Here is a 24,045-nt window from a genome sequence, read left to right on the forward strand (position 1 = left end):
TCTCTCCCCTCTCTCCCTCTGAGATCTGTGGACACTGGCCCCTGTTTATGATGCACAGCAAACACCAGCCTTACTTTTTCCATGCGCCCAGTTTGTCCATTTACCTGGAAGCCAGGTCATCAGGAAACTTTGTGGCAAAGGGAAGGTGGCAGGAGATCAGGGCGTTCTCATCGTTCACATCTGTGCCTGTTGCTTTATCTGGGAGCTCCCCACAATGACCGGCACCCGTTTACTTTGATCCCGATGTAAGAGCACCCACGTTGCCCTTAAGAGGCAGTAGGTGCCCCTAGAGGAGCGCTCCACCCTCACTAAAGAGGTCATCTTACTTGCTTGGTAATTAGTTACACTTACTAGTGGAAATGCCAAAAATACTCCTGCCTTCCACCTCCCTTCCCAAGTGGTGAATCCAGCCCATCCTTTTGAGAGTCAGCTGAAAGGGGACTCGTCTAGACGGCTCTCCCGAGTCCCACCCGGCCGCGTACACGCTCGGGTCCTCCCTCCCCACCGCCACTGCCACAGGTTTCCACATTGTACTATGGTGTGTCTGTACCCGCCCAGCTGGCCCTGAGCTCCCCAGAGGCAGGAACCTGATCAGAAACTATCGGCGCCGGATGGGGGGTTAAAGACGCATTAGACATTTACAACAAGTGAAATGCTGCAGCCCTTGGAGGCTTATTAGCTGACCCCTTTCTAACCAGGGTCAGCTCAGAAAAAATCACTGATCCTGCTAAAGACAATAGGGAAGCGGGTGTCTGAAAACGATGGCCCCGGTGGCCCAGCCATTCAGGGCCACCTTCAGCCCGGGGTGTGATCCGGGAGACCCGGGATCAAGTCCCACGTCAGGCTCCCTGCATGGAGCCTGCTTCTCCCTCTGCCTCTCTCTCTCTCTCTGTCATGAATAAATAAATAAAATCTTACCAAAAAAAAAAAAAGTGAAAATAAGGGAGCTGAGCTAGTTTATGACCAAGCCCGTGGTGTCAGCTCCGCATGTTTCTATAGAGTGAGTGATGTCAACGTGTTGTGCAGGAATGCCCTGCATTCAGGAAACAGCGCACGACAATTGGGAAGACCATGAACTCGTTCCCTTCAATCCCTTATTTACCCGACTCTGTGCCTATGGTCACTTCACGGGCACTGGGCCTGCTGTGCTGACCTGACAGCAGCCGAGGACTCCTGCTCCCTGTGACATCTCATGCTTTCTGAGGCTCCTGTGTCTTTAGCGGTAGCCTGGGAAATGGGACCCCGATCCAGGACCCTCACATAGTGAAGCTGGTGTCCGTGGGCCCGCTCATTCCTTACACACGTATGTGGGGGTTCCAGTTACGTGTGATTGCGCTCACCTGTGGAATTTAAGAAACAAACGAGCAAAGGAAAAAGGACACAGAGAGACAGAGGAGAGACAAACCAAGAAGGACTCTTAACTGTAGAGAACACACTGATGGTGTGCAGAGGGGAGGGGTGGGGGCGGGGGGAAACGGGCGAGGGGGTTAATGGGGTGCCCAGCGCTGTAGGAAAGTGCTGAATCCCCACATGTTGTACACCCGGAACTAATATAAGGCTGTGTGTTGACTATGCGGAATTAAAATTTAAAAAAAAAACAAAAAACCTTACCGCAACATTAGATCCATCTCCTGTCCGCAGAATCCTGACGGTAAACAGTAAGGCCTTCGTATAAAACGGTGTAATTAATGAGCCACGCGGTTGGTTTTCACCTGCACTTTCTCACTTGCCCGCCCGCCCGCTCAGTCCCCTCGAGGACCAGCACCGCTGCCACCCTCCGCAGGCCCCAGCCCGGCCTCTCCTGCCTTCAGTTCTCCGCTGGGCTCGCCCCCCCTCCCCCGAGACCTCCAAAGCTTGTCCTGCGGGGGCAGGAGGTTGATCCTTAGCTTCCCCAGCCCCTGGCTGTCTGAAGGGCCCGGGCAGGGATCCCCCCAGCCACGTTGGGGACCGGGGCCCCAAACATCAGTGTCCCCGAGCCTCCGGGGAGGCGAGCTGCGGTCAGCACCGCCACTGTGCAGCAGTCACCCCCTCCCCCCGTTCCTCTGCGTGGTCTCACTACGATCTCGACAGTGTGATTCTTCGTGGGGTCCTGTGCGAAGCCCTTGTGCTGCTTGACCTCTTGCTAAAATCATTCGTGTGCTAATAGCTACCAGCGAGGCTGCATGATCTAAATTTCTCTAAAATGGCATGAAATGTGTTACTTCGCTACTCACTTAATAGATGGGTTGATAGACGTTCTCTCCAAAAGGATTTATTGAGAGGACTCAACTACTCCATTTTTCTACTCAATTGTTAATTTGCGGGACGAGAGTAAAATGGAGAAGGCCGTGGGTGGCATCACTGGGCCTTCCTACCCTCCGGAGAGCATGATGCGGTGGGGGAAAGCCGCCTTGGGACAGTGGCGTTGACATGGGGCCAAGCGGCTGCCGGGCTGCACTGGCCTGGGGCTCGGGGGTTACTTTTGAAGCAAGGCAGCAAGCCAACCTAATGCAGAGAAACCACGGCTGGTCTTACACTCTCACATTTGTTTTCTTTTCCTTAGATTTTTGAAGACTATGAGAAATTGCTTCTGTCCGAGAATTATGTGACTAAGAGACAATCCTTAAAGGTAATATCAGATTTCTCTAAGTTACGAGCTTCTATCAGTTGGTACCTTGTTAGTAAGTGGTGGCTCTTCGTGGACAAGTACATAGAGAAGAATTAAAGGGCCCTTTTTTGTTTTTGTTGTAGTTTGGAAAGTATGTCTCATGTTATGAGTGTGCTTTGTAGCAAGACCGTGTTTAAGTGCCCTGCCCCAAATACTTTTTGGAAGTAACAATATAAATAATAAGTACATGATGAATGTACATGTAGAATGTAGTATATCTCAGCTCAGAAAGAAAATCAAGCTTGAGCTAATTTAAATAAAACCACACTTGTCTCCTAGGATGTATTTCCTGGAGATGAAAAGAAATCACTCTTGGCTTGAAATTAAGATCTGAATTACTGTTTACAAGGAGGAATCAGCAGAGTCCCCCGGTGGCTCTCTTTCAGTGCATCTGAAACAGAAAACTAGTGACCGTATTTCTCTTGTACGTCTCTCTGTAAATGACTTAGTGACCTGTTTTGGAAAGAAAGGGAGAAGAAACGGTTATGTGATGGGGCTTCTGAGACGCACTTACCTCTATTTGTAATATATTTTTCTTTTTTTCTTTTTAATTTTTAATTTTTTAAAAATTTATTTATGATAGTCACAGAGAGAAAGAAAGAGAGATGCAGAGACACAGGCAGAGGGAGAAGCAGGCTCCATGCACCAGGAGCCTGACGTGGGATTAGATCCCGGGTCTCCAGGATCGCGCCCTGGGCCAAAGGCAGGCGCCAAACCGCTGCGCCACCCAGGGATCCCTGTAATATAGTTTTCTAAAGATTTTTTTTTTACACCATATAGCATTGCTGGGTTCCATCCTCTGAGCATTCTTCTAATGTTTTACTGCAGGTCCTTTTTTTTTTTTTTTAAACAACTTTATTTTTTTAATTTATGATAGGCACATAGTGAGAGAGAGAGGCAGAGACACAGGCAGAGGGAGAAGCAGGCTCCATGCACCGGGAGCCCGACATGGGATTCGATCCCGGGTCTCCAGGATCGCGCCCTGGGCCTAAGGCAGGCTCTAAACCCTGCGCCACCCAGGGATCCCTGCAGGTCCTTTTTAATGCCTCCACCATTTAACATTGACACCTTCACATTGTATTTCCAGCCAAGATTTTAAGCTATGAAAATAGTCATTCTTTCAAAAGAATAATCTTTAATAAATCTGGGTACTTAATCACATACCCCCAAACTGTACTTTTCTAAAAATGCCAGTTATTAACAATGAAACAGACTCTGGAAAGCGGTTAAATGACGGTATCACCAGCTGGAAAAGAAAATAAAGTCAGCTCTCAGTTATCTGCGGATAGTTTCGTTGGATTAGGTTCGGAGGTGGGGGCGGCGAGGAGGGTAATAACAGGGCAGTCCGTCTGGTCAGCAAGCATCTATGTGCCCCTGTTGCTAACATCACGGCGACAGCCAACAACAAAATGAAGTTGCGCCTCTATGGACCTACATTCTGTTGGGGGAGAACAGACAATAGAAAAACAGAGGCGCCTGGTGGCTCCGTGGGTTACGCATCTGCCTTCAGCTTGGGTCAGGATCCCAGGGCCTCAGGATCGAGCCCCACACGGGGCTCCCTGCTCAGCAGGAAGCCTGCCTCTCCCTCTCCCCCTGCCCCTCCTCCCCGGCTTGTGCAATCTCTCTCTCTCTCTCTCTCTCTCTCTCTCCGTCTCTCAGATAAATAAATAAAATCTCTAAGAAAAAATAGATAAGCATACATAAATATATAACTTTCCGGTGATTTTAGAACAATTAAGGAGGGCACGAGGACAGGAGGTGATGACTGGGGTGATGGGGGTGTGCTTGTGGCCGAGGGGCACTTGCTGTCGGGGGTCATATCACCTATGAAATGCCCCTGGGAGGTCCCGCCTCCCCCATGAGTCAGGCAGCCCAGCAGGGTAGGGCCACATAGTCAGCAGGCGGCCTTCCCTCCTTGAGGAAAGGTGCTTGGGGGGGCCTGAGGGGGCCTGGGGGGTGGCACAGTCAGTTGAGCATCGGAGATCGGGCCCCACATCAGGCTCCACGCTCAGCATGGAGTCGGCTTGGGACCCTCTCCTTTCGCCCTCCCCTCCCTCCCCCCTTCCTCCATCTCAAGCAGCCATTTGGTCAAGAGGAGGTTGGACTGCTCCTCCGGGAGGGGACGTCAGTGAGAGCTGCGTCCCTGCCCTTCACATCCCATCCCACTCGGATATCCCAAAGAAACAGGACGGCGCCCCGAGGGGCCCGCACATGACTGATCAAATCGCTCATACATTTTCTGAGTCCTTCCTCTTTTTAGTGGGAAAATGTAAGATCTTGAGCCAAAGTAGCAGCATTGGTGTGAACTAAGGTGATTGAACTAAGTTGGGAATTTATCCTTGGACCATTTTTCCGGCAGTGACGGGAATTCGTGATAGAAATCTTCCCGTGATCCACCGTGTCTAGGGCATCGAGCGCCGTTACAAAGCTTACATTGCTCCCCCCGAACACCTCCCTCCTGGGCCTTCTCCCTGCTTTTTCCTTCCTGCCACCGTGTTGTCCCCTCCTGCCCTTGTGCCCATTGCCCCCCTTGCCTTCTCAAGGTGTCACCAGCCCCCACCTTGTCCTGTGCCCTAGCAGGAGGCATTGGCATTTGAAGACAGAAGCCTGTTGGTGGAGCGGGTGTGTGATCGCCACCCTAATACAATTTTGGTGGGTAGCGAAGGGGAGCGGGAAGGGTCGCCCTTCACTGCCGGTGGCACCTGCGTCTGCACTGTGCAGCCCTCTGCTGCGGGGCTCGGCGCTAGACACCTGCGCTCGACACCTGCCACAGCGAGCAGCAGCCCAGTTTGCATGAGGCCTTGAAACTCCTCCTTTTCCTCTCGATGGCGCTTTCTGGGTATTCACAGACGCCCCAGCCCTCCCACAAGGCCTCCTGCCTGTTCTTTATTAATCCTACGCCAGACGTACCACCTTGCTGCCACTCTTGCCTAAAATCTTCGATAGTGGAGTGTCTCACAAATATTTTATTTACGGGATGGTAAAGCCAAGCGCCGGTTGGACATTAAAAGAAAAAAAAGAACTAGTAAAAGACAGAGAAAGCGTATCTCAGGATGCAGAAGCTGTTAGAATGAGTACGAAAGATTTGCCCTTTTTTTTTTTGAATGCTAGATTACAGGCGGAGACATCACTAAAATGGTCTTATCTCACTGTATTCCAGGAGAGAGCTCATTAAATTCCACGTATTCTTGTCTTTATCAGAAAAACGTTGTTTAGGAGAGCCCTGCTGGTGCACTGTTGGTTTTTCCTTCTGAGAATTAGGTCCGTGGTAGCAATATGTTCTGTCTTGGCACAGCCCTGTTTACATCTCCACATTCTGTAATATTTCGTACATAGACGCTTCATTGTTTTAGAAAATAAGAGAGTTTATTAGATTATTGTTATCATTACTACCATTATTGAAAGATTATTAGAAGAGTATACGGACAGTATCCTGTAAGTGATGAACTGTCTTAAAGCCAGGCTGCTTTCTGGCTCCAAAGCACTTGCTGCCGGCTGTCTTTTGTTAATCATGCTCCAAGTTTTTCTGAACTACCTTGGGGTGCTTTGATGCCTGATGTCAATAAAAAATAATTAACAGAGAAATTCCTCCCCCTCACATGACAGAGCTTAGGGAATTTATTTCTTATCTTCTTTGGAACCATTTAATTACTAGCAAGAAAGATTATAATTCAAAAGAAGCTTGGTAGAATTTTGGGGGGGGGGTTGTTTTTGGCTCTGGTCAATTTCATTAACACACAAGTTTAAAAAAAGAGTCATTATTTCTGTTTGCTGTGCTTGGCTTTACTCTGTAATACAGAGGCCTATAAAATCTGACATAGAGAACCAAAAACAAGTCTCTCTCCATTTTACCTGTTACAGTATCGTGTTAAGCACTTTGTATCATGGTTAAATGCAGCATTTTGTCATTGTCAGTATTAATTAAAATAGATGAACACGGGGATCCCTGGGTGGCGCAGCGGTTTGGCGCCTGCCTTTGGCCCAGGGCGCGATCCTGGAGACCCGGATCGAATCCCATGTCGGGCTCCCGGTGCATGGAGCCTGCTTCTCCCTCTGCCTGTGTCTCTGCCCTCTCTCTCTCTCTGTGACTATCATAAATAAATAAAAATTAAAAAAAATAGATGAACACTTCTTGGCTAAAAGAGTCAGTGTTGTTGGCCAGATGATTTAATACAATTGATCGTTTCAGAAAAGTAGTGGGATTATGTTAGCAGAGGATAGATTGGGTAAAATTTACATGTAGGCATCCCCATGTAATAAAAATTAAAATGACTTAATCTGAATTGAACTTATGTCACTTGAAATTGAGTGTGTGTGCGAGTGCAAACTTTAAGGGTAAATTTTTTTAATGAAATTTCTGTATTGTTGAAGAGACCTTTTGATATGTGTGTGTACTCTCTGTATATGTATTTGTATTTTGTGATATGTATTATATTTGATTTTTATGTACGTTTTATATAGATCTTTATATCAGTATAGAATCTATAGATGGCTCTATATCTGTGTCTGTAAGGAAGCGTAGCTGCATATGCCCATGTATATCTTCAGTGGGTATATTTTATGTACAAATATAAATCGTGCCAGCTTTACAACCCAGAAGTGGTTGGGTTTTTTTTAGAGAGTCTGGGAGCCAACTGCTGGCACGTGAACACAGGAGGACAGCATGTCTCCCTTCCCAGCACCGGGGAAATTAACCTCAGTGCTGCTCTCCCAGCTGTAACCATCTGCTCGTCAGATAAGAGTTCTGTTATTCTCTTTATCAGCTGAATAAAGGCAATTAGCTAAAGCAAGTGGCTAGCTCCGGCCAGGTGGGTTCAGAGTGAGCTGTGAAGGGTGCGTAGTGCAAGGCGGCTGTCGAGTCCGCTTCCAAGGGACAGGTTACCCTTCATCTTGAGAAGATACGGACACGATGGATTGTAGCTGCGTGGCCGGATAAACAAGGAGGAATTTCACCTCTTTCCTGGTGTCTTTGCCGCAGACTACCTATAATGTTGTGCTGCGGATATATCTATTCAATAATCAAACTGCTCGCTTTCTTTTCTGCAGTTTGTGGACCTTATTTCCCCAACGGCACCCACGCACATCACTAGTCAGGTTATAAAGGGTATAAACACAAGCACAGCTGGATACGCGCCCATACGGACCTAATGTTCTCAAGAGGCAAGTGGGTCTGTACGGCAGCTGGGGAGAAACAGGGCCCAGAGCAACAGGTGGCGTGGTGGTTCCCAGGCGCTGGGGTCGGGGCTGGGAGGTGTTGGTCACCGGGTACGAACTTTCAGTTCCGAGGAGGCTCAGGGCTGCGGCTCCGATGCACGGCCTGGGGACCGTAGTTGACTGTGCCTCGCTAAGGCCGTGCAACTTGCCGAGAGCGGATCTAAGCATTCTCAGCGCACAGCAAGCCCAAGGGTAGCTCTGAGGCGACGGGTGCGTTCATTAGCTTGATGCTGGTAAGTGTTTCACAATGTGAACATATTTCAAACCAGGATGCTGTGCACTTCAAATATGTCTATATATCAATTACCTCTGAGTAAAGCCGGGGAAGGCAGTGGGAGCGAGAAGAGGGACGCCGCAGAGGCAGGAGATTGAGGAGCCATCGGGGCTCGAGAGGATAAAGCAGAATGAAGCAGAAGCGACTCCGCAGCACAGAGGGCTTTGAACGCCGTCCTGAGGAGTTTGTTTTCCCCCTAAATCCACAGGCATCCAGGGATCCGTTTGTTTATTCTTTCACTCTCTTGGTGGAATTAGTGACACGAATAGGGCCGATGCTCAGGAAGGTGCATCTGGCACACGGTGCAGGATGGACTCGATTGGGTCTACACTGAAGAAGGGACCGCGCTGCGGGCTGCCACAGGAGCCGGGTGACAGGTGGTGAGGGTTGGAAAGAGGATACGGGCAGTGAAAGTGGAAGGAAGGATGTCTGAGACACAGACGGAAAATTGGCAGACCTTGGGCGTGGATTTGACGCGAGGGGCGAGGGGAGGAAGGAGCCGAGGAGGGTTTGAGCTCTTCCTGAGGTGGTGTCATTGACAAAGAGGAAGAGGAACTGGTTTCAGGGACACCAGTAAAGGGTCCGCTGGTATAGAGCTCAGGAAAAAGAAACTGAGACTCGAAATGTACGTTTGGGGGCCTCTTCCCAGATGCTCCAGGGGAAGCCATGGGCATAGATGAGCCTGGGAGGAGAAGAAAGAGCAGAGATTCACATAGAGCACTTGGGAAATTCCTCCATGTCTAGAGCAGAAGGAAGGGGAGCAGGAACACAGAAGCAAAGGAACAATGTGCAGGAGGTTAAGAGACCAGAAGAATGCAGTGGCCTTGAAACCAAGAGCAAGGAAGTTTCCAGAAGAATGTTAGTTAGCTTTTAGGTGCTGCAGAGAGATTAAGGAAAATGAAGACGAACAGTTTCCAGGACCACGGTCCCACGATTGAGGCAACCAGCTAACGTCTAACAGTGGTCATCACTTGGTACGTTCAACAAACACTATTTTCGTGCACCAAATTGAAGGTTCGTAGTTCCTTTTTGTTAAGTAGACAAACAACACATCACAGGCAAGGTGGTTTGTTTACTGGCAGCCAGACACACACTCACACTCACAGGCACACACACCTGCACCGTTGCGTACACACCCCGGTGGTTCTGCTGCTAGACTGGGTTGTGATGGACAGCTTTCTCCCGCCTTCCCCTCCCACCCAGGAGTTCTGTAACCACCTGTACGATGGATTACCATCCCGAAGCATCCAGAAAAACCCCGGTGGATAGGAGAATCCAAAAATAAGTAGATCATATATAAAACTATGCGGAGGGCACATTTCAGCTGCCTGGCTGCTGGAGTTTTAGGAATTGCTACCAGTACGTGAGAATAAAAGTTCACGAGGTAGAGAATGGTCAACTGTGCTGCTAGAGGGTCAACTATTCTCACTTGGGGCATTTTCTTTTTTTAAAAGATTTTATTTATGTATTTTGAGAGAGAGAGAGGAGTGCGCACAAGCGAGGGAGAGAGGCAGAGGGAGGGAGAGGAGGAGGCTCCCCGCTGAGCAGGGAAGGAAGGGAGCCCGATGTGGGACTCGATCCTGGGACCCCGGGATCACAACCAGAGCTGAAGGCAGACTCTCAACTGACAGAGCCCCCCAGACACTCCACACCTTGAGGTTTTTTTTAAGGTTTTATTTATTTATTCATGAGACACACACACACAGAGGCAAAGACACAGACAGAGGGAGAAGCAGGCTCCATGTGGGAGCCCGACGTGGGACTCGATCCCAGGACTCCAGAATCATGCCCTGGGCTGAAGGCGGTGCTAAACCGCTGGGCCAGCCGGGCTGCCCACCTTGGGATATTTTTGTTTTGTTTTGAAGTGTCTCAGTCTGGGCTGCTATGACAAAAATACCACAGACTGGGTGGCTTCCGCAATATTCATTTCTCATAGTTTTGGAGGCTGGGCAGTCCAAGATCAAGGTGCCCTCAGTGAGAGAGCCTCTGGGGTCTGTTTGAGAAGAGCACCTGTCCCATTCCTGTGATCCTACCTTCCTGAAAGTCCTACCTCCTGGTACCATCACACTTGGGGTTAGGGTTTCAACATGTAGGTTTTAGGGAGGCACGGGATGTTACACATTCAGTTCGTAATATGGAATAATTGTGCCTTTGCGGGGAGCTATTAGTTTGTCATCAAAAAACGTTTTGTTTTACTTTTGCTTAAAAACTTGCTGTGTATATTAAACCTTGTATGGACTCAGCCAATGATTTCTCCCACCCCCCAACCAGCTCTCTAGCAGGTTTTGTAATAAAAGTCAGAGGGAAGGTAAGACTCACTTGGCATGACCTATTTTCCCAGGAAGCTACTAGAGCACATTTATTCAGGGAAAGGAGGTGTAACTGTAGAGTCAGTTTCGTTATTCTTATTCCACCATAAGGCCTAAGAGGCAATGCAGTACCGGGAAGCAAGATTAAAGTGAGCAGTGAAAATAATGAACTCGCTTCTGGCTGGCTCTAGATGACAGCTACAGAGAGAGCTTTTTTAAGCTGCAGCAATGACTGGCTTTAAAAAAAAAAAAAATTCAGAAATGCATTAATCACCGACTTGAGCCAAACTGTGTGAAAAGCTTGAAATAACTTAATAACAACTACTCCTTTCATGCCTGTGCTAAATGTAAGATGCACTTTAGGGACTCTCAATTTCTTTTTTTAAACCAATATTCCTGACCGCACTTAAGACTTTGTTCTTCAGGAAGAAGTGTGATATATTTTGAATCCGATGACTCCCAGGCAGATTGTATTGCTTTAATTTTGTGGGTTTTTGTCTTTGTTTCTGTTTTGTAGCTGCTGGGTGAACTGATCCTGGACCGACACAACTTTGCCATCATGACAAAGTACATCAGCAAGCCAGAGAACCTCAAACTGATGATGAACCTCCTTCGAGACAAAAGCCCCAACATTCAGTTCGAAGCCTTCCATGTCTTTAAGGTAAAGTGCGACAGAAGTAACGCGGGCATTTCTCACTTTCAAATGGCAAACTCTCCCTGCTGTTCCCCCTCCTTTATACTCGAGAGAGAGAATGAAATAGGCAGTCTTTCCATTTTTTGCATGACTTGGACGAAATTCTAGAGTCATTCTAGAATGAATGCCCATTTGTTTCTAATCCCTATCTCTAAATGTTTTCATTTTTTCCACTGAGAAAATAGGTGGATACTGTTTCCCAAAAGTCACTAAAATAATCAGCCGACAGAGCCAGAATCCAAATCCCGAGTGTCGGAATTTGAACGCTTTGCTCCTGGCCCTAAGTGTTTTCTTTGAGCCTTAAATGAAGCCCTGAAGAAATTCTGGGGTACCACTCACTTGCATTACTTGTTTAGAAATATTTTTTTAAATGCATTTCGCAACAGATGCAAACTAGTTAGCAGGAGAAATCTGTCATCTGCAATCCCTGTTTCTAACCAAACCGTTGTAAAGATTTTAGGAGGTCTTATTTTCCTATGCAGATTATTTGAAGGTTTTTTCCTGCAGCTGTAATCACATGGTATGCAAAATTGATATCCTAATTTTATCACTTAATGCTTTTCCAGAAGTGAACACTAATTCATTGTTGTTCTCTGAGTCTTAGAGCCACGAGTTTTATTGGCATAGTCCATCATTGGGTTTGTTTACTCTGGTTTACTTAATCATGCCTCTGTTTTTTATATTTAGGTTATTTCCATTTTTTCCTACTGGGAGAAATGCTGCAATGAGCATTTTCTATATCCAGCTAGGATCCCCCCACCCCCCACGTTTAGGATTATTTTCTTAGGATAGATATCTGGAGCAGAATTAAGAGTCAGGAGAGCTCCAGGCTTTTTTGGGTCTTTATAATGTATATTCACTGATGGAATTTATATGTCTGTAAATGGGAGAGACATGGCAGTTTATAAGGTATCGTTTCTTTGAGAGGTAAAAAAAAAAATTTTTTTTTTTTTAGTCCATCTTTCAGCCACCAGATCTTTAAAATTGTCCAAAAAGCCACTAGAGCAATTCAGTTACCAAATTAATTTATAAATTCCGTTCAGGTTATGTTCAAAATCCCAACAGGACTTCTGGAACTTGACAAGCTGAATCTAAAATTTATGTGGTAAAACAATGGCTGTGGCAATTTTGAAAAAGAGCAACGTAGGGGAATCCACTCTACCAGATATTTAGACTAATGGATTTATAGTAAATGAAGACATCTTTTAATGTTAGAAGAGACAATGAGAGCCGTCTTTGTGATATTGAGGAAGGAAGAATTCCTTTAAAAAGAAAGTAGAGGGCAGCCCCGGTGGCGCAGCGGTTTGGCGCCGCCTGCAGCCTGGGATGTGATCCTGGAGACCCGGGATCAAGTCCCACGTTGGGCTCCCTGCATGGAGCCTGCTTCTCCCTCTGCCTGTGTCTCTGCCTCTCTCTCTCTCTGTGTCTATGAATAAATAAATACAATCTTAAAAAAAATAGAACCACAAGACATAATAGGAAGTGTCTAGTTAACTACATCAAAAAAAAATTTTTAAGATTGTATTTATTTATTCATGAGAGACACACAGAGAGAGGCAGAGACACAGGCAGAGGGAGAAGTAGGCTCCCTGCGGGGAGCTCGACACGGGACTCGATCCCAGGACCCCAGGGTCACGGCCTGGGCGGAAGGCAGACACTCAACCGCTGAGCCACCCAGGCGTCCCAACGACATCCAAATTTAGAACTTCTGTTCAAAAAGACAGAGTAAGCAAAGTGAAAAGGCAGGATAGAATGTGATAACATACAATGACAAGTCACTTAGAGAAAGAATTCAACAGAAAAATGGGCAAAGGATGCAAGTTGAAGAATTACAGATGAGAGAACCCGATTGGTCAATAAATAGGTGAAGACGATCATCTTACTAAGTAACACTGGAAATGGCCATTGAAATATCGATGCAGTATCGTTTCACATTCTTCAGAATGGTAAAATATTTAAGTCTTACAAATCAGATATTGGTAAGGTTGAAGGGCAATAGAAGCTGTACAACCACTTTGAAGAGCAATTTAGTCAAAGAACCGAACGCATGCATATTCTTCAATCCTGAAATCTCATCTTTCAGCAATCTTTATTTATTTATTTTTTTAGCAATCTTTTTTTAAGTAGGCTCCACACCCAGCGGGTAGCCCAACACGGGGCTCGAACTCACGACCCTGAGACTAAGACCTGAGCGGAGATGGAGAGTCGGATACTTAACCGACTGAGCCACCTAGGCACCCCACCCCCTCAGCAGTTTTTTAGACACACTCTTGCACATGTGCATAAGGAACCATGTACAAAAATGTTTATCACAACATCGCTTAGAATGGTACAAAATGAGAAAAACACACAAATGGGCATCAATCGGAGATGGGGAAAATAAATGGTGCTGTATCCATACAGTAGCACAAAGTAATGGATGAAAATTCATTGAGTTATATTCACATCCGTATGGGTAAATCCCAGACCTGGAGTGGAATAAACAAATGTTAAAAGGATGTTACTGATTGAAAGGTCGAAAACATGCACAACAGCACTTACACGGATTCAGACTGGTGCAGTAAATAGTCTAAAAACCTGTATGGGGGTGACAAATACCAAATTCAGGAGAGCAGTCACCTCAGCGGGGACAGGTAGGGGGGAGGATGATATCATGAAGAGGTGACCAACAGCTTCCAATTATATATATTGTATATATGTATTTGCATTTTATCAAAGAATCTGAAGGCAATTCAGAAATTTTAGATTTTGGTAGCGCGCACAGTGGGAACATGAGCCCGAAACATTACTGCTGTACTCTGCTCCATGTTAGAATTATTCCATAAAAAATATTAAACGCAAATACCAAGAAGCGCAAATCAACGGCTGTAGCACTAGAAGGTGCCCACACAGTACGAACGATAGACCCTCCCAAGACCCCCCTGACTGCCGACATCGTAGGTGGCATGAGCCATGTCCTCAGCTCCCACGGGATCTTAATGTATCATCCGAGACGAGGACAAGCTTCACAGAATGTTGCTCAAAAGCGCAGTATTATGGAAGTATTCAGTGGGTGGCCAGATAGAAATAACCTGCTTCCGTCCTTGGAATCTGGACCATCCCATCATTGGCCAGAGCAGGTGCATATAAACACAGCTGACCTCTTGTTTACTGTACGTGTATGAACGGGGCCCACCCTGTACCCTAACTATGTTTCTGCCGCTGAAGTATGAACCGAATCGTTCACTTGCCTAATACACCATTTTGTTATTTAGAAGAAGGAACAGCTGAGTCCTAGAGGTTTTTTTTTTTTTTTTTCCTCACAGTTCTGTATTAATAGCTCCTCCCCAAAGCACCTTCTAGGAGGTGCAGAAAATGTGGAACACACTGCTCAAAATGCCTTTGCCAGATTATTTTCATTAGCTTGCTGGTAAGTTCAAGGAATTGAAGGAGATACCATTTCACGTGTTTTTCTGCTGCGGACAAGCGGGAGGTTGTGGTGGGAAAGCGCTGGACGAAGTCAGGAGACCCGGGTGTTGGTTCTGGCTTAGTTGCCACCAGTGGCTTTGGGCAGCGCCACCTGGATCTGTTTCCTCGCTTGTAAAATGCAAGCGTCAAAGTCGAATCTAAGTCAAAGTCTAGTTCTAAGATACCAGCTCGGTTCCGGAGACCTTTGCGACCCTCTCTGCTTGCCCAGGGGTGGGCCCAAGTTGAACGTAGGTATCAGCTCTGAGCCGAGCTCCCTTTCCTTTCCCTGGTTACTGCCTTAAGAGCAAAGGACCATGATGCCTTTTCCCACGAAACCGTGTCGGGGACAGGGGTTGTCTCTACCTTCTGACCCACTTCTTAGAACTGCTGGAACTCAGGCAATGGCCTGGTGACAAAAATGCTCCTGAGTGTACAGCTCCGTCACTCAGATCCTAGCAGTTGGCTGCAATTGCCATTTCCACGAAACCAAGAAGCTCCACCCTCACTTGTTCCGAAATACAACAGCCGGTTTGACAATTCACCTAAAAAAAAAGTACCCAAGAAATACCCGTTTCTTGTGGCCTTACTGAAAACAATGCAGAATTACGGATTAATCTGGTGAAAGCCTAACCATCAATTACCCACTTCCTTAGGGACTCGGTTTTTTTAGCAGGCCAGCCTCTCTGGTCTCGACGTACCAAACCTACGTCTGCTGATGGAGAGAACAGTGGGGCCAGGTGACTTCGGGAATCAGCTATAAGCTGACGTGATATTAATAATTCTTCTAAAAGTGTTAACAGTACAGCCAGAAGGCGTTTACACCAACTTAATGCTTCATCAGCTACCTCGGTGCAGAACGCTTATCTGTATCCTGCCTTCGTTTGAACACATTGTGCTCGTTTTGCTTATTTCATGGGGCGGCAGAGGAGAAAAGGGGAGAGGCTGTAAATAGGGCTTCCCCTCTCTTTTCTACCTTTTAAAATGCTTTCTTTAAAAATTCATAAAATAACCAATTCTGTGTTTGTTTATAGAAAGGTTTGCAATGGGCACTTGCGACCAACGTTAACAACATCACCCAAAAATATCTAATAACTGTATTACTCAGTTCGATAATCCTGGTGCCGAGTATTGATAATATTTTCAGCTACTTTAAAGTACATGGTTGCGGTAGAATGTAAGAAAATTGGAGACTGGTAATATTTATAATAGGAAGTGTGAATGCTATTAGGATAAGGAATTTTTATTTTTATTATTTTTATTATTTTTATTTTTAAATTTTTATTTTTTTTATTTATGACAGTCACAGAGAGAGAGAGAGAGAGAGGCAGAGACACAGGCAGAGGGAGAAGCAGGCCCCATGCACCGGGAGCCCCACGTGGGACTCGATCCCGGGTCTCCAGGATCGCGCCCTGGGCCAAAGGCAGGCGCCAAACTGCTGCGCCACCCAGGAATCCCCCAGGATAAGGAATTTTTAAAAGTGGCTTTTCCATGTCATTTTGGAATAAACATGTCGTTTCCTACGTAATTTGCACAGTTATGTGCAATTTGTAGATCCCAAAGACTTGGATTCCAGATTGCCAAAGCTGTTGTCTGTAGCCCTGACTATACTTTAAATGGTGGTTGGCTCACTTAACATAAGAAGCTGTAAATATTAAAAACATTAAACGGGTGCCTGGGGTGGCTCGGTCAGTTAAGCATCTGCCTTCGGGCCCAGGTCATGACCCCCGGGGTCCTGGGATCGAGCCCCACGTCTCGGGGATCCCCGCTCAGCAGGGAGCCTGCTTCTCCCTCCCCCTCCGCCCCTCCTCCCTGCTTGTGCTCCCTCTCTCTGTCTCTCTTTTTATTTAAAAAATAAAAAAAACATTAAGCAGAAAAGCAGTTTACAAACCACCACATACAGATTGCAAGCCCAGTTTTGTGCAGACTATATTTACATACGGCTGTATGCACAGGAAAAAAGATGCATAAAAAGGGGATATGCACCAAATAATCAGTTATCTTTGGGTGGACGAACTATTTAAGAGATTCTTTTCTTACTTTTTTTGTGTCTTCTTTTCTCCATTTTCCTAGTTTTCCACACGTATCAGTTTCATAATCAGACTGATGACAATGGTGGTGACAGTGAGGAGGAGGATCTCTGGAGATTTTGGAGATTTTTAGAGCTTCCAGAACTTCCAAGCTGCTCTCCTCCTCTATCCCCACTTCCTTCCCAGGGTTCTTTTTTTGTTTTGTTCCTCCCTGCACATGTGGCAGGGCCCTGTCCGGCCCATGGACGGCTCACGGGTGCTCCTCGTCCTCAGCCAGCCCGGGGACGCAGGGATGAGGTCCTTTTTTTCTTAAACAGGAAAGAAAAGGTTACTGTCTCTGATCAATATTAGCAAGAATTGGGTCAAAATATTCTAAACATTTTATTGCTCAGGTTTGTATTTATTTGAGGTGATGAGCCTTGAGACTGAGACGGCCTCGTTTTACACTTCAGTGGAAGGAAGGCTCCTTGGGGTTACTTGCACGTGACTGTAACGGGAGCCGCGGTTTCAGGTCCACGCACAGAGCAACCTCACAGACGGCGACGTCGGCAGAGCAGAAAGCTCAGCTTCCCAGGCCTTGTCTTGTGCAAATCCTTCATGATGAAATAGAATTTGAATGAAACGAATGTGTGTGTGTAAGAAGTACACTTTTTTTTTTACACTTTGCATGAAAAGCATTCAGGCCTAAAATGGAGAGCAGAGTATGCTTAGTTTTCTGAGTCAAAAATATTTGAGTTGTGGTCATGCTATTTGCCCTTCTCTAACGAGGGCTTGAGAACTCCATAAATCACATTTCTGAAATATGTGTAAATTAAGGGACGCAGCCAGTTAAGACCGCACTGTAAAAAGAGAAGCCACAGGTAGTTCCGTTTGTTTAACTTGCTTGGGGATGGTCTGAGAGTAGCTTTTAAGAAGAAAATAGGTCCAGCAGACAGAGAACCAAGAAACTCCCTATTCAGCACGTAATACTCCGAAGGTTTGGCTCACTGTACCCTGATTTAGAAGTGGGTTCCCCGGGGGCACCTGGGGGGCTCCGTGGGGTGAGCGTCTGCCTTGGGCTCAGGTCATGGTCCCGGGTCCTGGGATCGAGTCCTGCATCAGGCTCCCTGCTCAGTGGGGAGCCTGCGTCTCCCTCTCCTCCCTCTGCTCCCCCCCATACTCTCTCTCTCTCTCAAGTAAGTAAATAAAATATTTTTTTAAACTGCGTTCCTGGGGATCCCTGGGTGGCTCAGCGGTTGAGCACCTGCCTTCAGCTCAGGGCGTGACCCTGGGGTCCCGGGATCAAGTTTCCCACTGGGCTCCCGGCAGGGAGCCTGCTTCTTCCTCTGCCTGTGTCTCTGCCTCTCGCTCTCTTTCTCTCTCTCTCTCTCTCTCTCTCTCTCTCTCTCTGTGTGTGTCTCTCATGAATGAATAAATCTTTTAAAAAATTTAAAAAAACAAACTGCGTTCCTGATGGTACTGGTTCACCTCCAGCCCTCACTGGGGCCTTCAGGGTCCCGGCCCTGCCGGGGGGAGCCACACACGATTGCGTCACCTGCCTCTAATCAGCAGCCACCTATGCAGGCAGCAGCATTCAGGAGCCATAAAAAGTCAAAATAGGGAAAATTTTCAAACTTGAAAACAAATTTGGCATTTTTTAGGTGTACGGTGTGTGGATTCAGTGTCGTTAATCCAGGGATGCCTGGCTACAAATTCCTCTACATTTCACATTTTTATATATATATATATATTTAAGATGTTATTTATTTGTCTGACACAGAGAGAACTAGAGCACAAGCAGGGGGAGCCGCACGGGGAGAGGGAGAAGCAGTTTACAAACTGAGGCGGGGCCCCATCCCAGGACCCCGGGCCGCCACCTGAGCCCAAGGCAGACGCTTCACCGCCTGAGCCGCCCAGGCGCCCCTATTTCACCTTAATTTTGGATTGAAACAGAGAAGCTTAGTTTGTCCAAAATATTTAAATTTCTTTTTTAGAACGACTGTTACGAGTTATTTATGTAGTTAACCACAAAATGCCAGACCATTTCTACCTAACACTTGGCAGCAAGTCCCTTGTAAACAAGCGGCAACCACGCGAGCCACACGTGTGGCTTCAGCGTGTGATTTTCGGACACGCTGCCGCGAACAGGTGTTACATACGGTGTGAACCAGTCGAGGGTCCTTGTTCCAATATGTGTGAGTGACAGTTCGACTTGATCGTGGTCACGTAACCTCAGCACTGTGACCATCTGAACGTGTACAGTTGGGTGGCGTCTGCCGTGTTTCCAGTGCTGCCCGACTGCGCTACCGAGTTCCGGAACATCACACCCCAAAAGGACCCATCAGGCAGTTGCTGCTCATTGGCCCGGACCCCTCGCCCTCAGCCTCCCTCCCCTGCTTCGGCTCTCGATGGCTTCCCTATTCCGGACGTTTCCTATAAGCAGGATGATTCCGCATGGCCCTCTGAGTCTGCTTTCTCCCGTCAGCGTGGTTTTGGGGCTCGTCCGTGTTGTAGGACGATCGCTCTTGCCGTTGCGTGGCTGCCGTGTGTGCATCGTACGGATGTGCCACCCGTTGTTCCCCGTTGATGGACGTGGGGCTGTTGTGAGTCGTGCGGCGAGGAACCCTCGCGTACGAGTGTTATGTGAACGGTGTTTCTTTAATTCTCTCGATCCGCACTTAGGAGTGGAATTTCGGCCTCGTGGTCATTGGCTGGTGACCTCCCGGTACTTCCTGCCAAGCTGCTGGCCGCCGAGGCCACGCCTCTCCCCTGCCCACCAGCACCGCGGCCGTCCGGCCTCTCCCCTTCCTTACTACACCTGCTTTCAGATCTGTTGTATCGTGGCCATCCTAGTGCGCGTGAAGTGACACCCCATTGTGGTTTGGGTTTGCATTTCCCCGATGACTGGTGATCTGATGATGCTGAGCATCTATCTGTTCATGTGCTTTTTGGCCATTCGTGTATATTTTTTAAAGATTTTATTTACTCATGAGAGAGACAGAGAGAGAGAGGCAGAGACACAGGCAGAGGGAGAAGCAGGCTCCACGCAGGGCGCCCGACGTGGGACTCGATCCCGGGACCCCGGGATCACGCCCTGGGCTGAAGGCGGCGCTAAACCACTGAGTCACCAGGGCTGCCCTATTCATGTACCTTCTTTGGAGAAACGTCTGTTCGATTCCTTTGCCCCTTTTAGAAAAGGCTTGTTTTTTTGTTGTCAAATTGCACAGAGTCTTCATGTATTCTGGATACCAGACATGGATCATACATAAGATTTGCAATAATCCTCCCCGGTGCTGTGTGTCGTCTTTTCAGTCTCTTTGATACTATCCTTTGATACACAAAAGTCGTACATTTTGATGAGGTTCGGTTTATCCCTTTTCTCTTTTGTTGCTCATGCTTTTGGTGGCAGAGCTAAGAAACCACTGCCCAATCCAAGGTCATGATTTTCCCTTAAAAGTCTTATGAGCTAAAAAAAAAAAAAAAAAAAAAAAAAAAAAAGTCTTATGAACTCTTGTATCAAGGTCTTTCATTGATTTTGATTTAATTTTCGTTTTCAGTGTGAGGTAGGGCCCAACTTCATTCTCTTGCCAAATACTTTCTGCTTCAACTGCAGTGATGGTGTGACTTCTTCTCATTTTATTAATGTGGTATATTGGGATCCCTGGCTGGGTCAGCGGTTTAGTGTCTGCCTTCGGCCCAGGGCGTGACTCCGGGGTCTCGGGATCGAGTCCCGCATAGGGCTCCCTATGTGGAGCCTGCTTCTCCCTCTGCCTGGGTTTCTGTGTGTCTCTCATGAACAAATAAATAAAATCTTTTTTTAAAAATGTGGTATATTGGGGATCCCTGGGTGGCTCGGCAGTTTGGCGCCTGCCTTTGGCCCAGGGCACGATCCTGGAGTCCCGGGATCGAGTCCTGCGTCGGGCTCCCTGCATGGAGCCTGCTTCTCCCTCTGCCTGTGTCTCTGCCTCTCTCTCTCTCTCTCTCTCTGTGTGTGTGTGTGTGTGTGTCTATCATAAATAAATAAACAAATCTTTAAAAAAAATGTGGTATATTGGTTTGCCTAGCGCTGCAGGGTCCTTTGGGAGAGGTTCTCCGGGATAATCTGTTCTATGCTTGTCCTCTAGCTTCTGGTGATTGCCAGTAATCCTTGGCATTCCTTGGCTTATAAATGAATAATTGCAGTATCTATCTTCATCTTTACATGACCTTTTCCTCTGTTTAACCCCATGTGCCTCTTTGTCCTAATTTTCTTCTTCTTATAAGGATACAGGTCCTTGGATTAGGACCCTCCCTAATCCAGGATGACCCCACCTGGATTGGATCGTATCTGTAATAAGGACACATTTATAAGTACTGAGTGTTAGGACTTACTCATATTTTGAAGGGACACAGTTCAATCCCATACATGTGGCGTATGACATCGATCGGTTTTATTATGTCGAACTTCCATTGTATTTCTAGAATAAATTCCACTGGTTGATGGCAGGTAATCCTTTTGGTATGATGCTAGCTCAGGTTGCTTATATCTTTTGGAGGATTTTTACATATTTACTCATAAAGGATATTGGTCTGCAGTTTTCTCGTAATGTCTTTGTCTACCCTTGGGATCAGGTAAGTCTAGCCTCATAGAGCCAATTAGGAAGTGTTCCTTTCTCTTTTATTTTTTTGGGGAAGAATTTGAAATGGACCCGTATTAATTCTTCTTTAAAAGTTTTTAGACCTTACCAGTGAACTCATTTGGTCCTGGGCTCTTTGTTGGGAGGCTTTTGATTCCCAATTCAATCCCCTTATAGAAATGTTTAAAAATATCATTAAGAGAATACTACGAGTCATCGTAGCCTACTCTAACAAATTAGGTAACGTAAATGAAATGGGCAAGTCCCTAGGAATTTACAGACCAAAACGGACTCAAAAGGAGATAGAAAACTCTGATCCACGGACTAGCTCATGTCACATGATAACCCCACAGAATCTAATGTTACCTTCACTCCTTTGAGCCTCCACAGCCCTTCCTTCCCTCCTCATAGGGCCCCTACACCCCTGTGTATTTTTCCCCGCGGAGGCAGGGACCCCAGCGGGTCCCCGGCCGCGCCCTGCCTCACGCGGGTTCCTTGGCCCGCAGGTGTTCGTGGCCAGTCCTCACAAAGCGCAGCCCATCGTGGAGATTCTGCTCAAGAATCAGCCCAAACTCCTCGAGTTTCTGAGCAGCTTCCAGAAGGAGAGGACGGACGACGAGCAGTTCAGCGATGAGAAGAACTACCTGATGCGGCAGATCCGCGACCTGAAGAGGAGCAGCCCTTGACCGGTGCTCCCCGCGGCTGCGTGGACGCGGCCAGGGCCACCCCGGGGCGACGGCGGCAGCGCGGCCGCCTCCCAGCAGAGCCCGCCCGGCCCGGTGTGCGGATGGCTGGCCGGCCACTCCACCCAGGGGTGCGACCCGGGCTCCCATGGGGTGGCCCCCGGTCCCTGCCCCCTGCCTGCCCTCTGCCCCTGCCCTCCTCCCCCCTGACCCCTAGCCAGGCCCCTGCCCCCCTGCCCCCTGCCTCCCTGCCCCCTGCCTCCTAGCCCTGCCCCCCTTGCCCCCTGCCCCTGCCCCCCTTGCCCCCTGCCCTCTGCCTCCTAGCCCTGGCCTTATCCCCTGCCCCTGCCCCCTGCCTCCTAGCCCTGACCCTACCCCCTGCCCCTGGCCCCCTGCCCCTGCCCCCTGCCTCCTAGCTCTGGCCTGCCCCCCTGCCTCCTAGCCCTGGCCCTGCCCCTGGCCCCTGCCCCCTGCCTCCTAACCCTAGCCCTGACCCCCTGCCTCCTAGCCCTGGCCCTGGCTCCTGCTCCCCTGCCCCTGCCTCCTAGCTCTGGCCCTGCCCCCCTACCCCCCTGCCCTCTGCCTCCTAGCCCTGGCCCTACCTCCTGCCCCTGCCCCTGCCTCCTAGCCCTGGCCCTACCCCCTGCCCCTGCCCCCTGCCTCCTAGCCCTGGCCCTACCTCCTGCCCCTGCCCCTGCCTCCTAGCCCTGGCCCCTGCTCCCTTGCCCCTGCCCCCATGCCCCTGCCAGAGCTCTCTGGCCGTCACTGCCTTCCCCAGAGGAGCCCCCCCAGGAGCCCCCCCTGCCCCGTGGCCCCCAGCACAGCCCGTACACCGACGGCGGCCGGTGATCGAACGTGGGCAAGAGTTCTCATGTGACCCAAAGCCCGGTCTGCGGCCTAATGTAATTAGCAGCCACTCGGTCGGCTTCGACGGCGGCAGAAGGACCAACCTGCCTTCCCCACCGGCGCGATGGGACGCTGGGTGGGGCAGCAGGGCCGACAGGAGGGCACGGTGGGTGTGAGCAGACGGCAGGTGTGTAACGGGAGGGGTGGGGTCCCAGCTGGGCCTTCTCACTCTTACCCGAGGCCGCTCCCTCCACGCCGGGCCCTCGGGAGAGCTGCCTGCGGCCCTCGGGCCCTGGAGTCGGGTCGTTTCCTGATATTCCGACAGCCCAGAGTCGTTCAGAATCCGGCTTTCCTGGTTCTGCTGCTTTGATTGCTGTAAATATTAAAAAAAAAAAAAAAAAAAAAGAGCGAGAAGGCTCAGTGGCCGTTGGACTCTCATTTGGTTGCTGACACTTTCCCAACATCGTAGGACACGTGTTTGCATCTGGAAAGCAAGGCCTTGTCACAGTTCTTTTTTTTTTTTTTGATAAATAGAACATTTCGTTTCCGCCCCAGCCTCAACTAGTTCTTTGGGGACAGGCCCTTATTCCAGCTCCGTGCCCTTCAAGACGGAAAACTCCAGAAGCCTAAGAGGCAGTCCACGAGGTAGCTGGGGGTTTGCGTGATACAAATGTGTGAATTATTAACGCGAGAGGGGGGTTGGGGGAGCAAGACGCCCGCGTCAAAATACGTTTGCACAAGATTCACCGTAAATATTGTGAGAATGGAAATTTGAGAAGATCCCGGTTATTACGCGATTGCAAAACACACGTTTCAATACAGGCTCGCCCAGGAGGTGCCGCAGCTGGGTGCTCAGCGTCCTTCCTCTGCAGGTGGACACCCACACGCGGGCGCCCAGCGCCCAGGGGCACCCCCACTTCGCATTCGAGGAAACTGAGGCTCCGAGCGGTTCCACCCCCGGGCAGCGTGGACTAGACCTGGGGGTGCAGACCCACGGGGGCCTGGCGCCAACTGCGCTCCTCCTGCGCCCCCGACCTCGGGGTGGGAGCCCGGGGGGGGTCCAGGGCCCCGGGGGGTCCTCCCTGCCCCCCCTGCGGCCTGGGCCCCCGGGGTCGGGGTGAGGGCGTGATGCTCGGGGACCAGAGGGCGGCAGAAGAGGCCCCGAAAGCTCAGAGCGCGTGTGGGATGTATGTAGTCTCCTCGAATGAGAGGAAATTAGGATTTTTTGCATCTTTCCCTCTTGCATTCCCGGGTGGGGGGGGGTGGGGGGGGGTGGGGGCTCCCTCCCCGCGGACCTGCTTTTCAGCCT

At 48.7% G+C, this 24,045-nt stretch overlaps 1 protein-coding gene across 3 annotated transcripts in view; it reads left to right on the top strand.

Moving 5' to 3' along the window:
• The window catches only part of CAB39L (calcium binding protein 39 like), a 110,652-nt gene extending 87,496 nt beyond the window's left edge, over window positions 1-23,156 (top strand). For all 3 annotated transcript variants that reach the window (XM_072760548.1, XM_026017273.2, XM_026017274.2), the window contains 3 exons: window positions 2,543-2,608; window positions 10,962-11,105; window positions 21,714-23,156. In XM_072760548.1, coding sequence (XP_072616649.1) covers window positions 2,543-2,608; window positions 10,962-11,105; window positions 21,714-21,893 — 390 coding nt within the window. In that variant the 3' untranslated portion in view covers window positions 21,894-23,156. The remainder of the gene's footprint in view (window positions 1-2,542; window positions 2,609-10,961; window positions 11,106-21,713) is intronic.
• Window positions 23,157-24,045: the final 889 nt, after the last annotated feature.

This window comes from Vulpes vulpes, chromosome 6, assembly GCF_048418805.1.
Source record: "Vulpes vulpes isolate BD-2025 chromosome 6, VulVul3, whole genome shotgun sequence".
Taxonomy (NCBI): Eukaryota; Metazoa; Chordata; class Mammalia; order Carnivora; family Canidae; genus Vulpes; species Vulpes vulpes.